At 45.9% G+C, this 17,750-nt stretch overlaps 1 protein-coding gene across 1 annotated transcript in view; it reads left to right on the forward strand.

Annotated features, from left to right (window-relative positions):
- The window catches only part of LOC311132918 (slit homolog 1 protein-like), a gene marked incomplete at its 5' end in the record, with an annotated part of 150,045 nt that overhangs the window by 69,497 nt on the left and 62,798 nt on the right, over positions 1 to 17,750 (forward strand). Inside the window, 2 exons of the mRNA XM_084166303.1 lie at positions 15,825 to 15,896; positions 16,931 to 17,002. Of these exons, the coding sequence (XP_084022429.1) occupies positions 15,825 to 15,896; positions 16,931 to 17,002 (144 nt within the window). The remainder of the gene's footprint in view (positions 1 to 15,824; positions 15,897 to 16,930; positions 17,003 to 17,750) is intronic.

Genomic DNA, 17,750 nt, shown 5'->3' on the forward strand with positions numbered 1-17,750 from the left:
ACTTTTTTTCCCCACTGTAGCTGGACTAGAAAAGTGGTGTGGGGTGTGTGGGGCAGAGGAGGTGAGCTGTTGCTCTCAGGAGACAGGTGTGTTATCGAATGGCGTGAGAGGCTTTTAAAAGCATCATAAATGTGTCATTACTAATGGACCTATCTATAGAGCACTATTAGAGCACAGACAGGACAAATTACTGGCTTTACACATCCCATAATACACTATGTCTGACAGCTTGGGGTGGGGGAGCAGAGAGAGACGGGGGTGAGAGAGAGATGCAGAGAAAGAGGGGGGTGTAAAGGGGTGGAGGGAAAGAAAGAGACAAGGGAGGGAGGAAAGGTGAGGTGTAGACCTCTAGTAGTACTAATGGATATACTGTAGATAGAGGGACGGTGAGGTTTAGACCTCTAGTAGTACTAATGGATATACTGTAGATAGAGGGACGTTGAGGTTTAGACCTCTAGTAGTACAAATGGATATACTGTAGATAGAGGGACGGTGAGGTTTAGACCTCTAGTAGTACTAATGGATATACTGTAGATAGAGGGACGGTGAGGTTTAGACCTCTAGTAGTACTAATGGATATACTGTAGATAGAGGGACGGTGAGGTTTAGACCTCTAGTAGTACTAATGGATATACTGTAGATAGAGGGACGGTGAGGTTTAGACCTCTAGTAGTACTAATGGATATACTGTAGATAGAGGGACGGTGAGGTTTAGACCTCTAGCAGTACTAATGGATATACTGTAGATAGAGGGACGGTGAGGTTTAGACCTCTAGTAGTACTAATGGATATACTGTAGATAGAGGGACGGTGAGGTTTAGACCTCTAGTAGTACTAATGGATATACTGTAGATAGAGGGACGGTGAGGTTTAGACCTCTAGTAGTACTAATGGATATACTGTAGATAGAGGGACGGTGAGGTTTAGACCTCTAGTAGTACTAATGGATATACTGTAGATAGAGGGACGGTGAGGTTTAGACCTCTAGTAGTACTAATGAATATACTGTAGATAGAGGGACAGTGAGGTTTAGACCTCTAGTAGTACTAATGGATATACTGTAGATAGAGGGACGGTGAGGTTTAGACCTCTAGTAGTACTAATGGATATACTGTAGATAGAGGGACGGTGAGGTTTAGACCTCTAGTAGTACTAATGGATATACTGTAGATAGAGGGACGGTGAGGTTTAGACCTCTAGTAGTACTAATGGATATACTGTAGATAGAGGGACGGTGAGGTTTAGACCTCTAGTAGTACTAATGGATATACTGTAGATAGAGGGACGGTGAGGTTTAGACCTCTAGTAGTACTAATGGATATACTGTAGATAGAGGGACGGTGAGGTTTAGACCTCTAGTAGTACTAATGGATATACTGTAGATAGAGGGACGGTGAGGTTTAGACCTCTAGTAGTACTAATGGATATACTGTAGATAGAGGGACGGTGAGGTTTAGACCTCTAGTAGTACTAATGAATATACTGTAGATAGAGGGACATTGATTGTTTAGACCTCTAGTAGTACTAATGGATATACTGTAGATAGAGGGACGGTGAGGTTTAGACCTCTAGTAGTACTAATGGATATACTGTAGATAGAGGGACGGTGAGGTTTAGACTTCTAGTAGTACTAATGGATATACTGTAGATAGAGGGACGGTGAGGTTTAGACCTCTAGTAGTACTAATGGATATACTGTAGATAGAGGGACGGTGAGGTTTAGACCTCTAGTAGTACTAATGGATATACTGTAGATAGAGGGACGGTGAGGTTTAGACCTCTAGTAGTACTAATGGATATACTGTAGATAGAGGGACGGTGAGGTTTAGACCTCTAGTAGTACTAATGGATATACTGTAGATAGAGGGACGGTGAGGTTTAGACCTCTAGTAGTACTAATGGATATACTGTAGATAGAGGGACGGTGAGGTTTAGACCTCTAGTAGTACTAATGGATATACTGTAGATAGAGGGACGGTGAGGTTTAGACCTCTAGTAGTACTAATGAATATACTGTAGATAGAGGGACAGTGAGGTTTAGACCTCTAGTAGTACTAATGGATATACTGTAGATAGAGGGACGGTGAGGTTTAGACCTCTAGTAGTACTAATGAATATACTGTAGATAGAGGGACAGTGAGGTTTAGACCTCTAGTAGTACTAATGGATATACTGTAGATAGAGGGACAGTGATTGTTTAGACCTCTAGTAGTACTAATGGATATACTGTAGATAGAGGGACAGTGAGGTTTAGACCTCTAGTAGTACTAATGGATATACTGTAGATAGAGGGACAGTGATTGTTTAGACCTCTAGTAGTACTAATGGATATACTGTAGATAGAGGGACAGTGAGGTTTAGACCTCTAGTAGTACTAATGGATATACTGTAGATAGAGGGACAGTGATTGTTTAGACCTCTAGTAGTACTAATGGATATACTGTAGATAGAGGGGCGGTGAGGTTTAGACCTCTAGTAGTACTAACGGATATACTGTAGATAGAGGGGTTGGGGGATGGTGGAGAATGGAGGTAGTGCAGGAAAGGAGCGAAAGAAAAGGCTTTGGATAATGAGCCAGTCAAATCCTTATTTATTTCTGACCTGTGGTCATGTAGAGAGTGAAGACAAGAGAGAGACAGAGCACCATCTCAATACCACCCAGAAAACTGCAATTTAGGTTGTTATTTCTCTCTCTCGTCCCTCAGTCCCATCACTTCACCAGAGAATTAAAACATCAGCACATTTGGCTGATTTAGGACCCTGAACAGACAGCTGGTTGGCCAGGAGACATTGTGAAATGTCAGCCATGTCAATGGGAATGTAGGGCTTGATTTGGAGCAACAGACTGAGGTAAGATAATGATCTGAGGTAAATGAAGTGAATCAGACAGAGACCAGACATTACCCTGCATGGTGCTAATGCAATTATAATCACTGTTTAATCTCTGGTAATCTACTCTGATACTGATGTAATCTAGTATAATCTCCAGACACAGGCGCCTAAAGCAACGGCTGATACACATACATTACTGTACTTCTGGTGCAAAAGGTTGGTAGCGATTGTTATTGAAATGGGTTTATGTTAGGTCTCCCGAGTGGCGCAGCAGTCTAAGGCACTGCATTGCACTGCTAGAGGCGTCACTATAGACCCGGGTTCGATCCCGGGCTGTATCACAACCGGCCGTGATCGGGAGTCCCATAGGGCGGCGCACAATTGGCCCAGCGTTGTCCGGGTTAGGGGAGGGTTTGTCCGTGGGGGCTTTACTTGGCTCATCGCGCTCTAGCGACTCCTTGTGGCGGGCCAGGCGCCTGCAGGCTGACCTCTGTTGTCTGTTGAACAGTGTTTCCTCCAACACATTGGTGCTGCTGGCTTCCGGGTTAAGCGGGCAGGTATTAAGAAGCGCGGTTTGGCGGGTCATGTTTCGGAGGACGCATGACTCGACCTTCGCCTCCCGAGCCCGTTAGGAAGTTGCAGCAATGAGACAAGATCGAAATTGGCGAGAAAAAAGGGCTAAAAGAAAAAAAATGAAATGGATTTATTTCGGTCAATATGTGTGTCTGTTTGCATGTGTAGCGGCACACTTGAAAAGACGTGCTACATCATTGTTAGGGCACAATAGGAATTAACTGTGAGTGACGGAAACCTTGGGTGAAGGTAGTGTCAAACTAGGTCTGACCACTTAGGTAAATCTAAAACAGCTCTTGCACATTGTCACGCCCTGGCTCTGGGGACTATGTTATGTTGAGCCAGGGTGTGTAAGTCTATGTTTAATTTTCTATGTTGGGCTGAGTGACTCCCAATCAGAGGCAACGAGTGTCAGCTGGGTGTCTCTGATTGGGAGCCATATTTAACTGTTTGTCTTGCACTTTGTGTTTTGTGGTTTCTTGTTCCTTTTGGTTGTGTATCGAAGGACTTCACGTTTCGTTCTTTGTTTTGATCGTGTGATCAGTCGAATAAATATAATATGTTCACCCGCAACGCTGCGCCTTGGTCTCCCTCATTAGACGATCGTGACAGAAGAAACCACCTTAACCAGACCAAGCAGCGTGTTCAGGAGCCATCGCTGGCAGATCTCCGTGGCAACCTCGACTGGATCAAGCAGCGGGACGAGGAGAGAGGATGGATGTGGGAGGAGATGATTGCGAGTCTGGCAAGAGGGAGGAGAGACCCCCAGGAAATTTTTAGGGGGGGGCTCACGACGTCGGGCCAGCAGGTGTACGGGTTAGAGCGGTGCAAGGCGTTGGCAGAGAAGGCCGCCAGGTTAGGGGGGCCACTGGGCACAGAGGAGAGGGAAAGTGTGGAGGCACGGCGAGAGGTACTGGGGTGTGTTCCCAGTCCGGTCCGGCCCGTTCCTGATCCCTGCGTGGGGCCAGTGGTGTGTGTCCCCAGTACGGTCCGGCCTGTTCCTGCCATTCCCACCAAGTCAGTGGTGCGCGTCGTCAGCCCAGCCCGGCCTGTTCCTGCCATTCCCACCAAGTCAGTGGTGCGCGTCGTCAGCCCGGCCCGGCCTGTTCCTGCCATTCCCACCAAGTCAGTGGTGTGCGTCGACAGCCCAGCCCGGCCTGTTCCTGCTCCACGCACAAAGCCTACGGTGTGCGTCGACAGCCCAGCCCGGCCCGTTCCTGCTCTCCGCACCAAGTCTGTGGTGCGCATCGCCAGCCCAGTCCGGCCCATCCAAGCTTCCCGCACCAAGCCAGTGGTGTGCGTCGTCAGTCCGGCACGGCCCGTTCCTGCTCTCCGCACCAAGTCTGTGGTGCGCGTCGTCAGCCCTGTCCGGCCCGTTCCTGCTCTCCGCACCAAGTCTGTGGTGCGCGTCGCCAGCCCGGTCCGGCCCGTCCAAGCTCCCCGCACCGGGTCAGTGGTGTGCGTCGTCAGCCCGGTCCGGCTCATTCCTGCTCCCTGCACCAAGTCAGGGGTGCGCTTCGTCAGCCCGGTCCGGCCCGTTCCTCCTCCACGCATCAAGCCAGGGGTGTGCGTCGTCAGTCCAGCACAACCCGTGCCTGGGTCATGTCCGGAGCCGGATCCGCCGCCGAGGCGGAGTGCCCACCCGGTCCCTCCCCTGTTGTGGTTGTTTGGCGCGGCCGGAGTCCGCGCCTTTGGGGGGGGGTACTGTCACGCCCTGGCTCTGGGGACTATGTTATGTTGAGCCAGGGTGTGTAAGTCTATGTTTAATTTTCTATGTTGGGCTGAGTGACTCCCAATCAGAGGCAACGAGTGTCAGCTGGGTGTCTCTGATTGGGAGCCATATTTAACTGTTTGTCTTGCACTTTGTGTTTTGTGGTTTCTTGTTCCTTTTGGTTGTGTATCGAAGGACTTCACGTTTCGTTCTTTGTTTTGATCGTGTGATCAGTCGAATAAATATAATATGTTCACCCGCAACGCTGCGCCTTGGTCTCCCTCATTAGACGATCGTGACACACATTTCCTCTTTCTCAGACACACACACACACTAGGCAGGTAAATTGAGAAACAAAGGTTCTATGTGTTTTCTGGCTAGTATGAAACAATAAGAGCTTTAAATTCCATCATCAGAGAGGCTTTAACCTGAGGCTGATGTGCTGAGCAATAAGGCTAAAGGCCTGTGATGTTCTGGGTCACTGACTCAGACATCATTATAATTCACCCAGATTATAACATCACTAATATGTTTCTCTACCTTCAAAGTGATGTCTGGGAGAGGGTGGCTCTGACACATTCCATGGGACCATTAAGGTTGAGCAGAACCCTTTGAGGTGTATGTGTGTGTGTGTGTGTGTTACAATTGCTATGGCTTGTTGGCGCTGTCTGCTGCCAGGTTCCACAGCAGAGATCTGATAACCTCACAGACCCTAGAGCAGGGTTCCCCAACTGGCGGCCCAGAAGGTCGAATTTAGCCCACTGGTGGTTTTATTTGGCCCTTTAAGGTTTCTGTTGGACAAAAAAACCAGGTAAAAACACCAGGAAAAGTGATTTTAATTTTGGAAATCTGTTCCTAAGTATTTCCACGCATAATAGAGAGACACGTGATCATATACAAATGTAAGAAAGGTTTGAAATTATTATGTTTTAGTCAAATATTACATTCTTGTGGTCAATTTGCAGTCTACAAATTATTTTTAATTATGTTCTGGCCCCCTGACCATCCGCTCAAGAAAAGATTGGCCCGCGGCTGAATCTAGTTAATGATCCCTGCCCTAGAGCTTGAGCCAACAATATAGCCAGGAGCCAGACACACACACACACATACACACAGATACACTACAGGATTGCAGTCTCCTGTGCCACCATCCAGAGATTGAGCATACCTCTCTCTCTCTGTGTGATAACCCACAGGAGAGAACGAGTTGAGGAGAGAAAGGAACTTTTTTACAGACAGGAGAGACTCTCTGTCTTCAATGCATTTAGAGAGAAGAAATGTGTTCTTTCTCATGCCATTTCTCATACAGCTATCTTTGTTTTCAGGCATTGTGTTTGTTGTCAGTGTCAGGCTGTGTGCCAGTAATGCAGTATGGTGGTCTGGTTGGCATTTCTGCACCCTGAGATTCATAGTCAGAATAAGTGGATGATGGAGACCTATTCTCCTCTCTCTGTGGCGACTGCTTTCACATCAACATGTCTACTGTTAAACACATCAGCATAAGTCTTTTAAAAATGTTACATTTCTACATCCCCGCACAGTCAATCAGAACTCAACTCAGAAAGACCACCAAATATGTAAAACACAGCATTGGCGACCCACAGAAATGTCTTGTTTGCCATTTTGAGAATGTGTAAATTCAGAAATGTAGAGTTGCTAAATTTAATATATCTCTGGCTCCCTGAGACAAGTTGACCCAGTCGATAAATCCTTAAAGACCACAGGATATCATAGAGTCCAAACCATGTTATAAGTGACAGGGCGAGAGGTAGAGGGGGGGAGAGGGGGAGAAGGAGGGAAGTCAGAGAGAGGGATAGAACTAACAGAGTGGGAGGTTAGAAAGAGGGAGAAAGCGAAGGAAGAGGGAGAAAAGTGATTAAGATGGGAGGGGAGAGGGGAGTGAAAAAGGCCACAGCGAGTGATAAAGCACATGAGAGGGAGGGAGGGAGAGAGAGAGAGGGTTTTTGGCGGAAGGAGATAGGTCTCTCATTAGCTCTCTTTCAGGGTTTACAATTAACCCTGGACACACACGCACACACAAATTCTACCGACCCCCCACGACCCTGGAGCCTAATCCAATCAGACAGCAGCACCAGGGGGGCTGTGTAAACCCTGTCCAATCGTATTAAAGCGTGCTAACAGGATTATGGGAGGTTTACCATGCTGATTTCACCACTATGCTGTCAATTCTGCCTCTCACTCCACTTACACACACACTATCCTATTTCTATTGTCACAGTCGCTATCTCTCTCTCTCTCTCTCTCTCTCTCTCTCTCTCTCTCTCTCTCTCTGTCTGTTTCTTTCTTTCTTTCGCTCCCTATCCCCCCCCCCCTCTCTCTCGCTCTCTCTCTCTGGCAGTGTAATCAAATCAAATCAAATGCTTAGAAAAACAACAGGTGTAGACCAGTGGAGGCTGCTGAGGGGAGGACGGCTCATAATAATGGCTGGAACGGAACAAATGGAATGGCATCAAACACGTGGAAACCATTTCCATGTGTTTGATGTATTTAATACCATTCCACTCATTCCGCTACAACCATTACCACGAGCCCGTCCTCTCCAATTAAAGTGCCACCAACCTCCTGTGGTGTAGACTAACAGTGAAATGCTTATTTCCCAACAATGCAGAGAAAAACAAATTATAACACAAGGAATGAATACACGGTGAGTAACGTTAGCTTGGCTATATCCACGGGGTACCAGTACCGAGACGATGTGCAGGGGTACAAGGTAATTGAGGTAGATATGTACATATAGGTAGGGGTAAAGTGAGCAACAGGATAGATAATAAACAGTAGCAGCAGCGTATGTGATGAGTCAAAAGAGTTAGCGCAAAGAGGGTCAATGCAAATAGTCCGGGTAGCTATTTCATTAACTATTTAATAGTATTATGGCTTGGGGGTTAGAAACTGTTCAGGGTCCTCTTGGTTCCAGAATTGGTGCATTGCAATAGCAGAGAGAACAGTCTGTGACTTGAGTGGCTGGAGTCTTTGACAATTTTTAGGGCCTTCCTCTGACACCGCCTGGTATAGAGGTCCTGGATGGCAGGGAGCTCGGCCCCAGTGATGTACTTGGCTGTACACACTACCCTCTGTAGCACCTTGCAGTCTGCCATACCAAGCGTTGATGCAGCAAGTCAAGATGCTCTCAATGGTGCAGCTGTATACCTTTTTGAGGATCTGAGGGCCCATGCCAAATCCTTTCAGCCTCCTGAGGGGGAAGAAGCGTTGTTGTGCCCTCTTCACAACTGTGTTGGTGTGTGTGGACCATGTTAATTGCTTAGTGATGTGGACTCCGAGGAACTTGAATCTCTCGACCTGCTCCACTACAGCCCGTCGATGTGGATGGGGGCATGCTCGGGGCATGCTCGGCCCTCCATTTCCTGTAGTCCACTATCAGCTCCTTTGTCTTGCTGACGTTGAGGAAGAGGTTGTTGTCCTGGCACTACACTGCCAGGTCTCTGACCTCCTCTCTATAGGCGGTCTCATCGTTGTCGGTGATCAGGCCTACCTCTGTTGTGTCGTCAGCAAACTTAATGATGGTGTTGGAGTTGTGCGCGGCCACGCAGCAGTGGGTGAACAGAAAGTACAGGAAGGGACTAAGCACGCACCCCTGAGGGGCCCCCGTGTTAAGGGTCAGCTTGGCGGATGTGTTGTTGCCTACCCTCACCACCTGGGGAGGCCCGTCAGGAAGTCCAGGATCCAGTTGCAGAGGGAGGTGTTCAGTCCAAGGGTCCTGAGCTTAGTGATGAGCTTGGAGGGCACTATGGTATGGAATTCTGAGCTGTGGTCAATGTACACCATTCTCAAATAGGTATTCCTCTTGTCCAGGTGGGAGAGGGCAGTGTGGAGTGCAATAGAGATTGTGTCATCTGTGGATCTGTTGGGGCGGTATGCGAGTTGGTCCAGGGTGTCTGGAATGATGGTGTTGATGTGAGCCATGACCAGCCCTTCAAAGCATTTCATGGCTACAGATGTGAGGGCTACGGGGCAATAGTCATTTAGACAGGTTACCTATGGTGGTCTGCTTGAAACATGCAGGTATTACAGACTGGATCAGGGAGAGGTTGAAAATGTCAATGAAGACACCGCCAGCTGGCCAGCACATGCTCTGAGTACGCATCCTGGTAATCCATCTGGCCCCGGGGCCTTGTGAATGTTAACCTGTTTAAAGGTCCTACTCGCATCGGCTACGGAGAGTGAGATCACACAGTTATCCGTAACTGCTGGTGCTCTCATGTATAGCTCAGTGTTGCTTGCCTCGAAGGGAGCATAGAAGGCATTTAGCTCGTCTGGTAAGTTCGCGTCACTGGGCAGCTCACGGCTGCGTTTTCCTTTGAAATCTTTGATAGTTTGTAAGGCCTGCCACATCCAAAGAGCGTCAGAGCCGGCGTTTTAGGATTCGATCTTAGTCCTGTATTGACGCTTTGCCTGTTTGATGGCCCGTCGGAGGTCATAGCGGGATTAGTGTCCACTCCTTGAAAGCGGCAGCTGTAGCCTTTAGGTCAGTGCAGATGTTGCCTGTAATCCATGGCTTTTGGTTGGGATGTGTACATACGGTCACTGTGGGGACGACATCGTCTATGCACTTATTAATGAAGCCGGTGACTGATGTGGTAAACTCCTCAATGTTATTGGATGAATCCGAGAACATACAGTACCGTGCAAAAGTATTCATCCACCTTGGCATTTTTCCTATTTTGTTGCATTACAACCTGTAATTTAAATGGCTTTTTATTTGGATTTCATGTAATGGACATTCACAAAATAGTCCAAATTGGTGAAGTGAAATGAAAAAAATAACTTGTTTCAAAAAAATTAAAAAAATTAATAACGGAAAAGTGGTGCGTGCATATGTATTCACCTCCTTTGCTATGAAGCCTCTAAATAAGATCTGGTGCAACCAATTACCTTCAGAAGTCACATAATTAGTTAAATAAAGTCCACCTGTGTGCAATCTAAGTGTCACATGATCTGTCACATGATCTCAGTATATATACACCTGTTCTGAGGCCCCAGAGTCTGCAACACCACTAAGCAAAGGGCACCACCAAGCAAGCAGAACCATGAAGACCAAGGAGCTCTCCACACAGGTCAGGGACAAAGTTGTGTTGAAGTAGAGATCAGGGTTGGGTTATAAAAAAATATCAGAAACTTTGAACATCCCACGGAGCACCATTAAATCCATTATAAGAAAATGGAAAGAATATGGCACCACAACAAACCTGCCAAGAGAGGGCCGCCCACCAAAACTCACGGACCAGGCAAGGAGGGCATTAATCAGAGAGGCAACAAAGAGACCAAAGATAACCCTGAAGGAGCTGCAAAGCTCCACAGCGGAGATTTTAGTATCTGTCCATAGGACCACTTTAAGCCGTACACTCCACAGAGCTGGGCTTTACAGAAGAGTGGCCAGAAAAAAGCCATTCCTTAAAGAAAAAAATAAGCAAACACGTTTGGTGTTCGCCAAAAGGCATGTGGGAGACTCCCCAAACATATGGAAGAAGGTACTCTGGTCAGATGAGACTCAAATTGAGCTTTTTGGCCATCAAGGAAAACGCTATGTCTGGCGCAAATCCAACACCTCTCATCACCCCGAGAACACCATCCCCACAGTGAAGCATGGTGGTGGCAGCATCATGCTGTGGGGATGTTTTTCATCGGCAGGGACTGGGAAACTGGTCAGAATTTAAGTAATGATGGATGGCGCTAAATACAGGGAAATTCTTGAGGGAAACCTGTTTCAGTCTTCCAGAGATTTGAGACTGGGACGGATGTTCACCTTCCAGCAGGACAATGATCCTAAGCATTCTGCTAAAGCAATACTCGAGTGGTTTAAGGGGAAACATTTAAATGTCTTGGAATGGCCTAGTCAAAGCCCAGACCTCAATCCAATTGAGAATCTGTGGTATGACTTAAAGATTGCTGTACACCAGCAGAACCCATCTAACGTGAAGGAGCTGGAACTGTTTTGCCTCGAAGAGTGGGCAAAAATCCAAGTTTTCTGTTTTTTTGTGTTATTTCTTGTTTGTTTCACAAGAAAAAATATTTTGCATCTTCAGGTAGGCATGTTGTGTAAATCAAATGATACAAACCCCCCAAAAATCCATTTTAATTCCAGGTTGTAAGTCAACAAAATAGGAAAAATGCCAAGGGGGGTGAATACTTTCGCAAGCCACTGTATTCCAGTCTGTGCTAGCGAAGCAGTCCTTTAGTTTAACATCCGATTCATAGGACCACTTCCGTATTGAGCGCGTCACTATTACTTCCTGTTTTCAGTTTTCCTGCATTAAAATCACCAGCCACGAGTGCATTTTCTTCTTTGCTTAACAGTGAGATAGTGAGCTACAGCCATAAAGCATAGATGTTTCAGTCATTAAAGCTGTTACATACAGTGGGGGAAAAAAGTATTTAGTCAGCCACCAATTGTGCAAGTTCTCCCACTTAAAAATATGAGAGAGGCCTGTAATTTTCATCATAGGTACACGTCAACTATGACAGACAAAATGAGATTTTTTTTCTCCAGAAAATCACATTGTAGGATTTTTTATGAATTTATTTGCAAATTATGGTGGAAAATAAGTATTTGGTCAATAACAAAAGTTTCTCAATACTTTGTTATATACCCTTTGTTGGCAATGACACAGGTCAAACGTTTTCTGTAAGTCTTCACAAGGTTTTCACACACTGTTGCTGGTATTTTGGCCCATTCCTCCAAGCAGATCTCCTCTAGAGCAGTGATGTTTTGGGGCTGTCGCTGGGCAACACAGACTTTCAACTCCCTCCAAAGATTTTCTATGGGGTTGAGATCTGGAGACTGGCTAGGCCACTCCAGGACCTTGAAATGCTTCTTACGAAGCCACTCCTTCGTTGCCCGGGCGGTGTGTTTGGGATCATTGTCATGCTGAAAGACCCAGCCACGTTTCATCTTCAATGCCCTTGCTGATGGAAGGAGGTTTTCACTCAAAATCTCACGATACATGGCCCCATTCATTCTTTCCTTTACACGGATCAGTCGTCCTGGTCCCTTTGCAGAAAAACAGCCCCAAAGCATGATGTTTCCACCCCCATGCTTCACAGTAGGTATGGTGTTCTTTGGATGCAACTCAGCATTCTTTGTCCTCCAAACACGACGAGTTGAGTTTTTATGATGAAAATTACAGGCCTCTATCATCTTTTTAAGTGGGAGAACTTGCACAATTGGTGGCTGACTAAATACTTTTTTTCCCCACTGTAGCAATGCATTGTTCTGCTCCATGTTCTTCTGTACTGGAAGCTTGTCTCATATCTCATCTCATATCATCTCTTGTCTGACTGCAAGGGCACACACAGACACACACAAAGACACTCAGACACACACACACACATACGTATGCACCTGTACGTAAATATATATATATATATACACTATATATACAAAAGTATGTGGACACCCCTTGAAATTAGTTGATTCGGCTATTTCAGCCACACTTGTTGCTGACAGGTCTATAAAATCGAGCACACAGCCATGCAATCTCCATAGACAAACATTGACAGTAGAATGGCCTTAGTGAAGAGATCAGTGACTTTCAACGTGGCACCGTCATGGGATGCCACCTTTCCAACAAGTTATTTAGTCAAAATTCTGCCCTGCTAGAGATGCCCCGGTCAACTTTAAGTGCTGTTATTGTGAAATGAAAACGTCTAGGAGCAACAATGCCTCAGCCGCGAAGTGGTAGGTCACACAAGCTCACAGAACAGGACCGCCGAGTGCTGAAGCGCGTAGCGCATAAAAATGGTCTTTCCTCACTTCGAGTTCCAAACTGCCTCTGGAAGCAACGTCAGCATAAGAACTGTTCGTAAGGAGCTTCATGAAATGGGTTTCCATGGTCGAGCAGCCGCACACAAGCCTAAGATCACCATGTGCAATGCCAAGCGTCGGCTGGAGTGGTGTAAAGCTCGTCACCATTGGACTCTGGAGCAGTGGAAACGCGTTCTCTGGAGTGATGAATCATGCTTCACCATCTGGCAGTCCGACAGACAAATCTGGGTTTGGCGGATGCCAGGAGATGCTACCTGTCCCAATGCATAGTGGCAACTGTAAAGGTTGGTGGAGGAGGAATAATGGTCTGGGGCTGTTTTTCATGATTTGGGCTAGGCCCCTTAGTTGCAGTTAAGGGAAATCTTAACACTACAGCATACAATTACATTCTAGACGATTCTGTGCTTCCAACTTTGTGGCAACATTTTGGGGAAGGCCCTTTACTGTTTCAGCATGACAGTGCCCCCGTGCACAAAGAGGTCCATACAGAAATGGTTTGTCGGGATTGGTTTGGAAGAACTTGACTGGCCTGCACAGAGCCCTGACCTCAACCCTATGAAACACCTTTGGGATGAATTGGAACGCCGACTGCGAGCCAGGCCTACTCGCCCAACATCAGTGCCCGACCTCACTAATGCTCTTGTGGCTGAATGGAAGCAAGTCCCCGCAGCAATGTTCCAACATCTAGTGGAAAGCCTTCCCAGAAGAGTGGATGCTGTTATAGCAGCAAAGGGGGACCAACTCCATATTAATGTCAATGGCTTTGGAATGAGATGTTCGACGAGCAGGTGTCCACATACGTTTGGTAATGTAGTACACACACATATACACGCGCACACACACCACAGTGTACATCTGTGCTGGAAGCCTTGTCTCATCTCTGTGTCTGGATGGAGAGGTATACCACGGTCTGTCAGTACCATACCACAGAGTGTTAACACCAGAGAGGTATACCACGGTCTGTCAGTACCATACCACAGAGTGTTAACACCAGAGAGGTATACCACGGTCTGTCAGTACCATACCACAGAGTGTTAACACCAGAGAGGTATACCACGGTCTGTCAGTACCATACCACAGAGTGTTAACACCAGAGAGGTATACCACGGTCTGTCAGTACTATACCACAGAGTGTTAACACCAGAGAGGTATACCACGGTCTGTCAGTACCATACCACAGAGTGTTAACACCAGAGAGGTGATTACAAGGTTAGAAGAAGACTCATGTCCACGTACATGCATGAGTGTGAACAGGAGCCAGGTAAAGCTGCTGTCTATAGGTGAGGAATGTTGTGTTGTTTAGATAATTGGCCGGCTTCTCCTCTAGTTTATTCAAGGTGAATGTTTTCATTTCATCACTGTTGCTCTTCTGTGAAGTCATGTCATGTTAAATACACAGTCATATTTTAATGACATGAGCCTATGAGACAGGAAAAGGCATGTTACAGTCATTGACTAATACAACACTCAACCTTTACAGTAGAGCCCAGTTAAGACCTGCCTTATAGTTGCTACTGGAGAATGTGTGTGTGTGTGTGTGTGTGCGTGCGTGCGTGCGTGTTCAAACATACTAGGACATATTTTAAAAGTTTACTGGTTGACCTGGAAAGAGAGTGTCATGGATATTCAAAATAGCGACTGTGCAAATACCACGGTTAATTGTGGTATATTTGCAGCGGCCTGCAGACGGCTGTTTTAATTGCTGCTAGAGTATAAAGAAACAAGGAACCATTCATTAGATAGATTGCACAACTCTTACTGTTCTCTGTGGCACCAGGTATTTTTTCATTACTTTTGTATGATGTTGAAACCATGTCTGTGAAATCATAAATCAACATACCAAAGGAGAACTGTGAGATGAACCAGAGAGAGTGGGAGAGGGAGGGAGACGGGGAGAGAGAAGGAGGTAGAGAGATGGACAGAAAGAGATTCTGTATGCCTCTCTAAAGGGGGCCATGAGTGTTCTGTTTATGTCCGTTGGGCTGTGGGAATAAGACAGGAGCCCCTCGTGTGTGTGTTTGTGTTTGTGTTTGTGTGTGTGTGTGTGTGTGTGTGTATGTGCACGTGTGTGTGTGTCACGGCAAGAGGGACAGCCTCTCTCTGAAAGAGGTTAGCACACCATTTAGCCACCAAACAAAGACATGCTAATTAAAACTATGGCTACTTGTGTTTCTCTCTCTCTTCCTTCCTTTCCCTCCTCCTCTTCTAACTATAACCTTCCCCTCCACTCACTCCATCTCTCACGCTTCACCTCTCTCTACACACACACAACCCTTCTCTCTCTCACACACACACGCAACATTTCATCCAGTCCTCTTTGTCTGGACCCATGCACCATCTGTATCTAATAGGACCTCTCTTGGTTGCCTACTCTGCTGCCTGTTTGGAGGGTTTGTGTGCAGGCACTGAGCAGGACACCTCTCACTGGGTTTCACAGGGGTCCTTAGGGAATGTTTTAGCATGAGTGAACACCAGCTACCTACTCTACTATAGCCCTCTGCATGACGCGCCACACCTAGGGCTTTTTGGCACAGATACATACAGCTATACAGATGAATGACATGCATATTTTCCCTTTCTATCTGGATAAAGAAAATAATGCTGTTTAGTCCTCAGGAAGCTTTTACTCACAGCTGAGTGGTATTCTCTGGTCTTTGTTAGGAACTACTGTACAATTAAATAAAAACTACATTCCGTTCAGGCTAGAAGAGAGCTTTCACTTCTGTCGCAAAGCATTTTTATGAAGGAAACTCAGCCTATCCACTACCAATGTGTCACAATGCTCCCACAATGTTTCCCTCCTACAAAGCTCTCTATCTCTCCTGGCTGTGTGATATATGTATATTAGCTTCTAGAGGTTGGGTACAGTATCTTTGATCTAACGTTCTCATATTGTTGTCTTCACAGAGATCTGAGTGAGAACAACATCCAGTCCATCCCCAGGAAGGCTTTCAGAGGAGCTACAGACATCAAGAACCTGTGAGTGACTCTTCAGTCTCTGTATCAGATTAGTGAATTAATTAATAAATGAATCAATTAATTAATTATTGAATGGATTAATTAATTAATTAATTAATCCATGGATGAATTAATGAATGAATGTCTCTTCACTCTCAATACTAACTCGACATATTGTCATAGCATCAGAATGATCTCATATAACACTAAGACAAAGGAGCAACATGTACTTGTTCATAATATCGTATTTTTTATCATATCAGATCAGTTTTATACACACATACGCAGACACACACTGACACACACGTTGTATTGAGCCTCTCTGTCTGTCAGCTCTGTGTATGCTAATGTGCGTATCCCCAGTCAGTTAGGTGGCATCAGTATATCACAGTGACGGAGTGGGTTAGCTTTCACCCTGTACACAGATGGAGCTGTGATTTATACTGCTATCGCTGGAGATTAAAACACACACACACACACACACACACACACACACACACACACACACACACACACACACACACACACACACACACACACACACACACACACACACACACACACACACATACTGATTGATGGTGCTATCACAGTAGAGAAATGGTCAGCACAGTGTGCCTAACTCTCCTACGGTTATATGTGGAGAGATCACCATCGATTTACCCACACTCAGTGTACTCCCTATCAGTGATTATATCTGCCCTCTGAGGACAGAGTGTGGGTGTGTGTGTGTACGCACATCTTTGCCTGCATGCATTCATGCGTGCATGATTATGCCTGGTCTATAGGGAAAATGCTATAGTTTGTAAGATTGATGACAGTGCTTTAGACCATCGGGCTATTGTGTTGAGTAGCTGGTATTGGAATAGATTATGTTTATCGATTACGTTTACAAATGGCTGCTTATTTAATGTATGTGACTGTTTAAAATTGGTGAGAGAGGGATAGATAGAGAGCAAGAACATTTTGCAGTGCATTGCACAATTGTTTGTCTGTGTTTGTTTGTGTGTGTGTGTGTATGTTTCTAATGCTTTCTGTCTCTGTTTTGTCTCTAGTCAGTTGGATAAGAACCACATCAGCTGCATCGAGGACGGAGCCTTCAGAGCACTGAGGGGCCTGGAAGTACTGTAAGACACACACTGTGCACTGTGGGGTGTAAAGAATGGTAGAGAGGATGAGTGTGAGAAATATTTCTGGGGGTGGAGTTAGGGGTAAGAGGGGTGTGGTTCGTTGCTTGTTTCCGTGCTAATGCTTGACAACAAGGTTGGTCTAATACACAAACTCTAACACAGACACATAGAATTGTACACACACACACACACACACACTACCTCATATTATTAAACCACACATTTACATTTACCCCTTCTTGATTTATTAAGCAAAAAGCATGTTTTTGAAATTAAGACACTACACTTCTAATAACCATTACTAATAACTAACATAACCAGGCGCCAACCTTATTTATCCAGTCAGTCATTGGTCCCTGCAGGCCAGCCTTATTGGTTCATTAATATCATGGCCCATTAATTCATGTTGCCTGGGGGTCTAGGGACTGACAGTAAGGGTGTGTATGGTGGAGAGCAGGTTGGGGTTGTGGGCTGTGGAAATAGTGTGAGTAGGTTTTTAATAGGATGGAGGGGATGTTATTATAGTCGGGTAGTGGTAGGAGACTGTGGGGTTATTAGGCTGATTGAAATGACCTCCTCTGCTCTGCACCTGATGCCCGCTATAGGGGGTGGGGATGGGAGATTGGTCTGTGTGTGCACATAAATAATGTGTTTGTGGGAGGTGGGAGGGCATGAATGTGAAGGTGTCCCATCTGTGTGGGAAGAGGTGTTATATTCCCAATGGAATAGAGAGAGAAATGGGGTG

This window comes from Coregonus lavaretus (genome assembly GCF_964263955.1).
Source record: "Coregonus lavaretus genome assembly, chromosome: 1".
NCBI lineage: Eukaryota > Metazoa > Chordata > Actinopteri > Salmoniformes > Salmonidae > Coregonus > Coregonus lavaretus.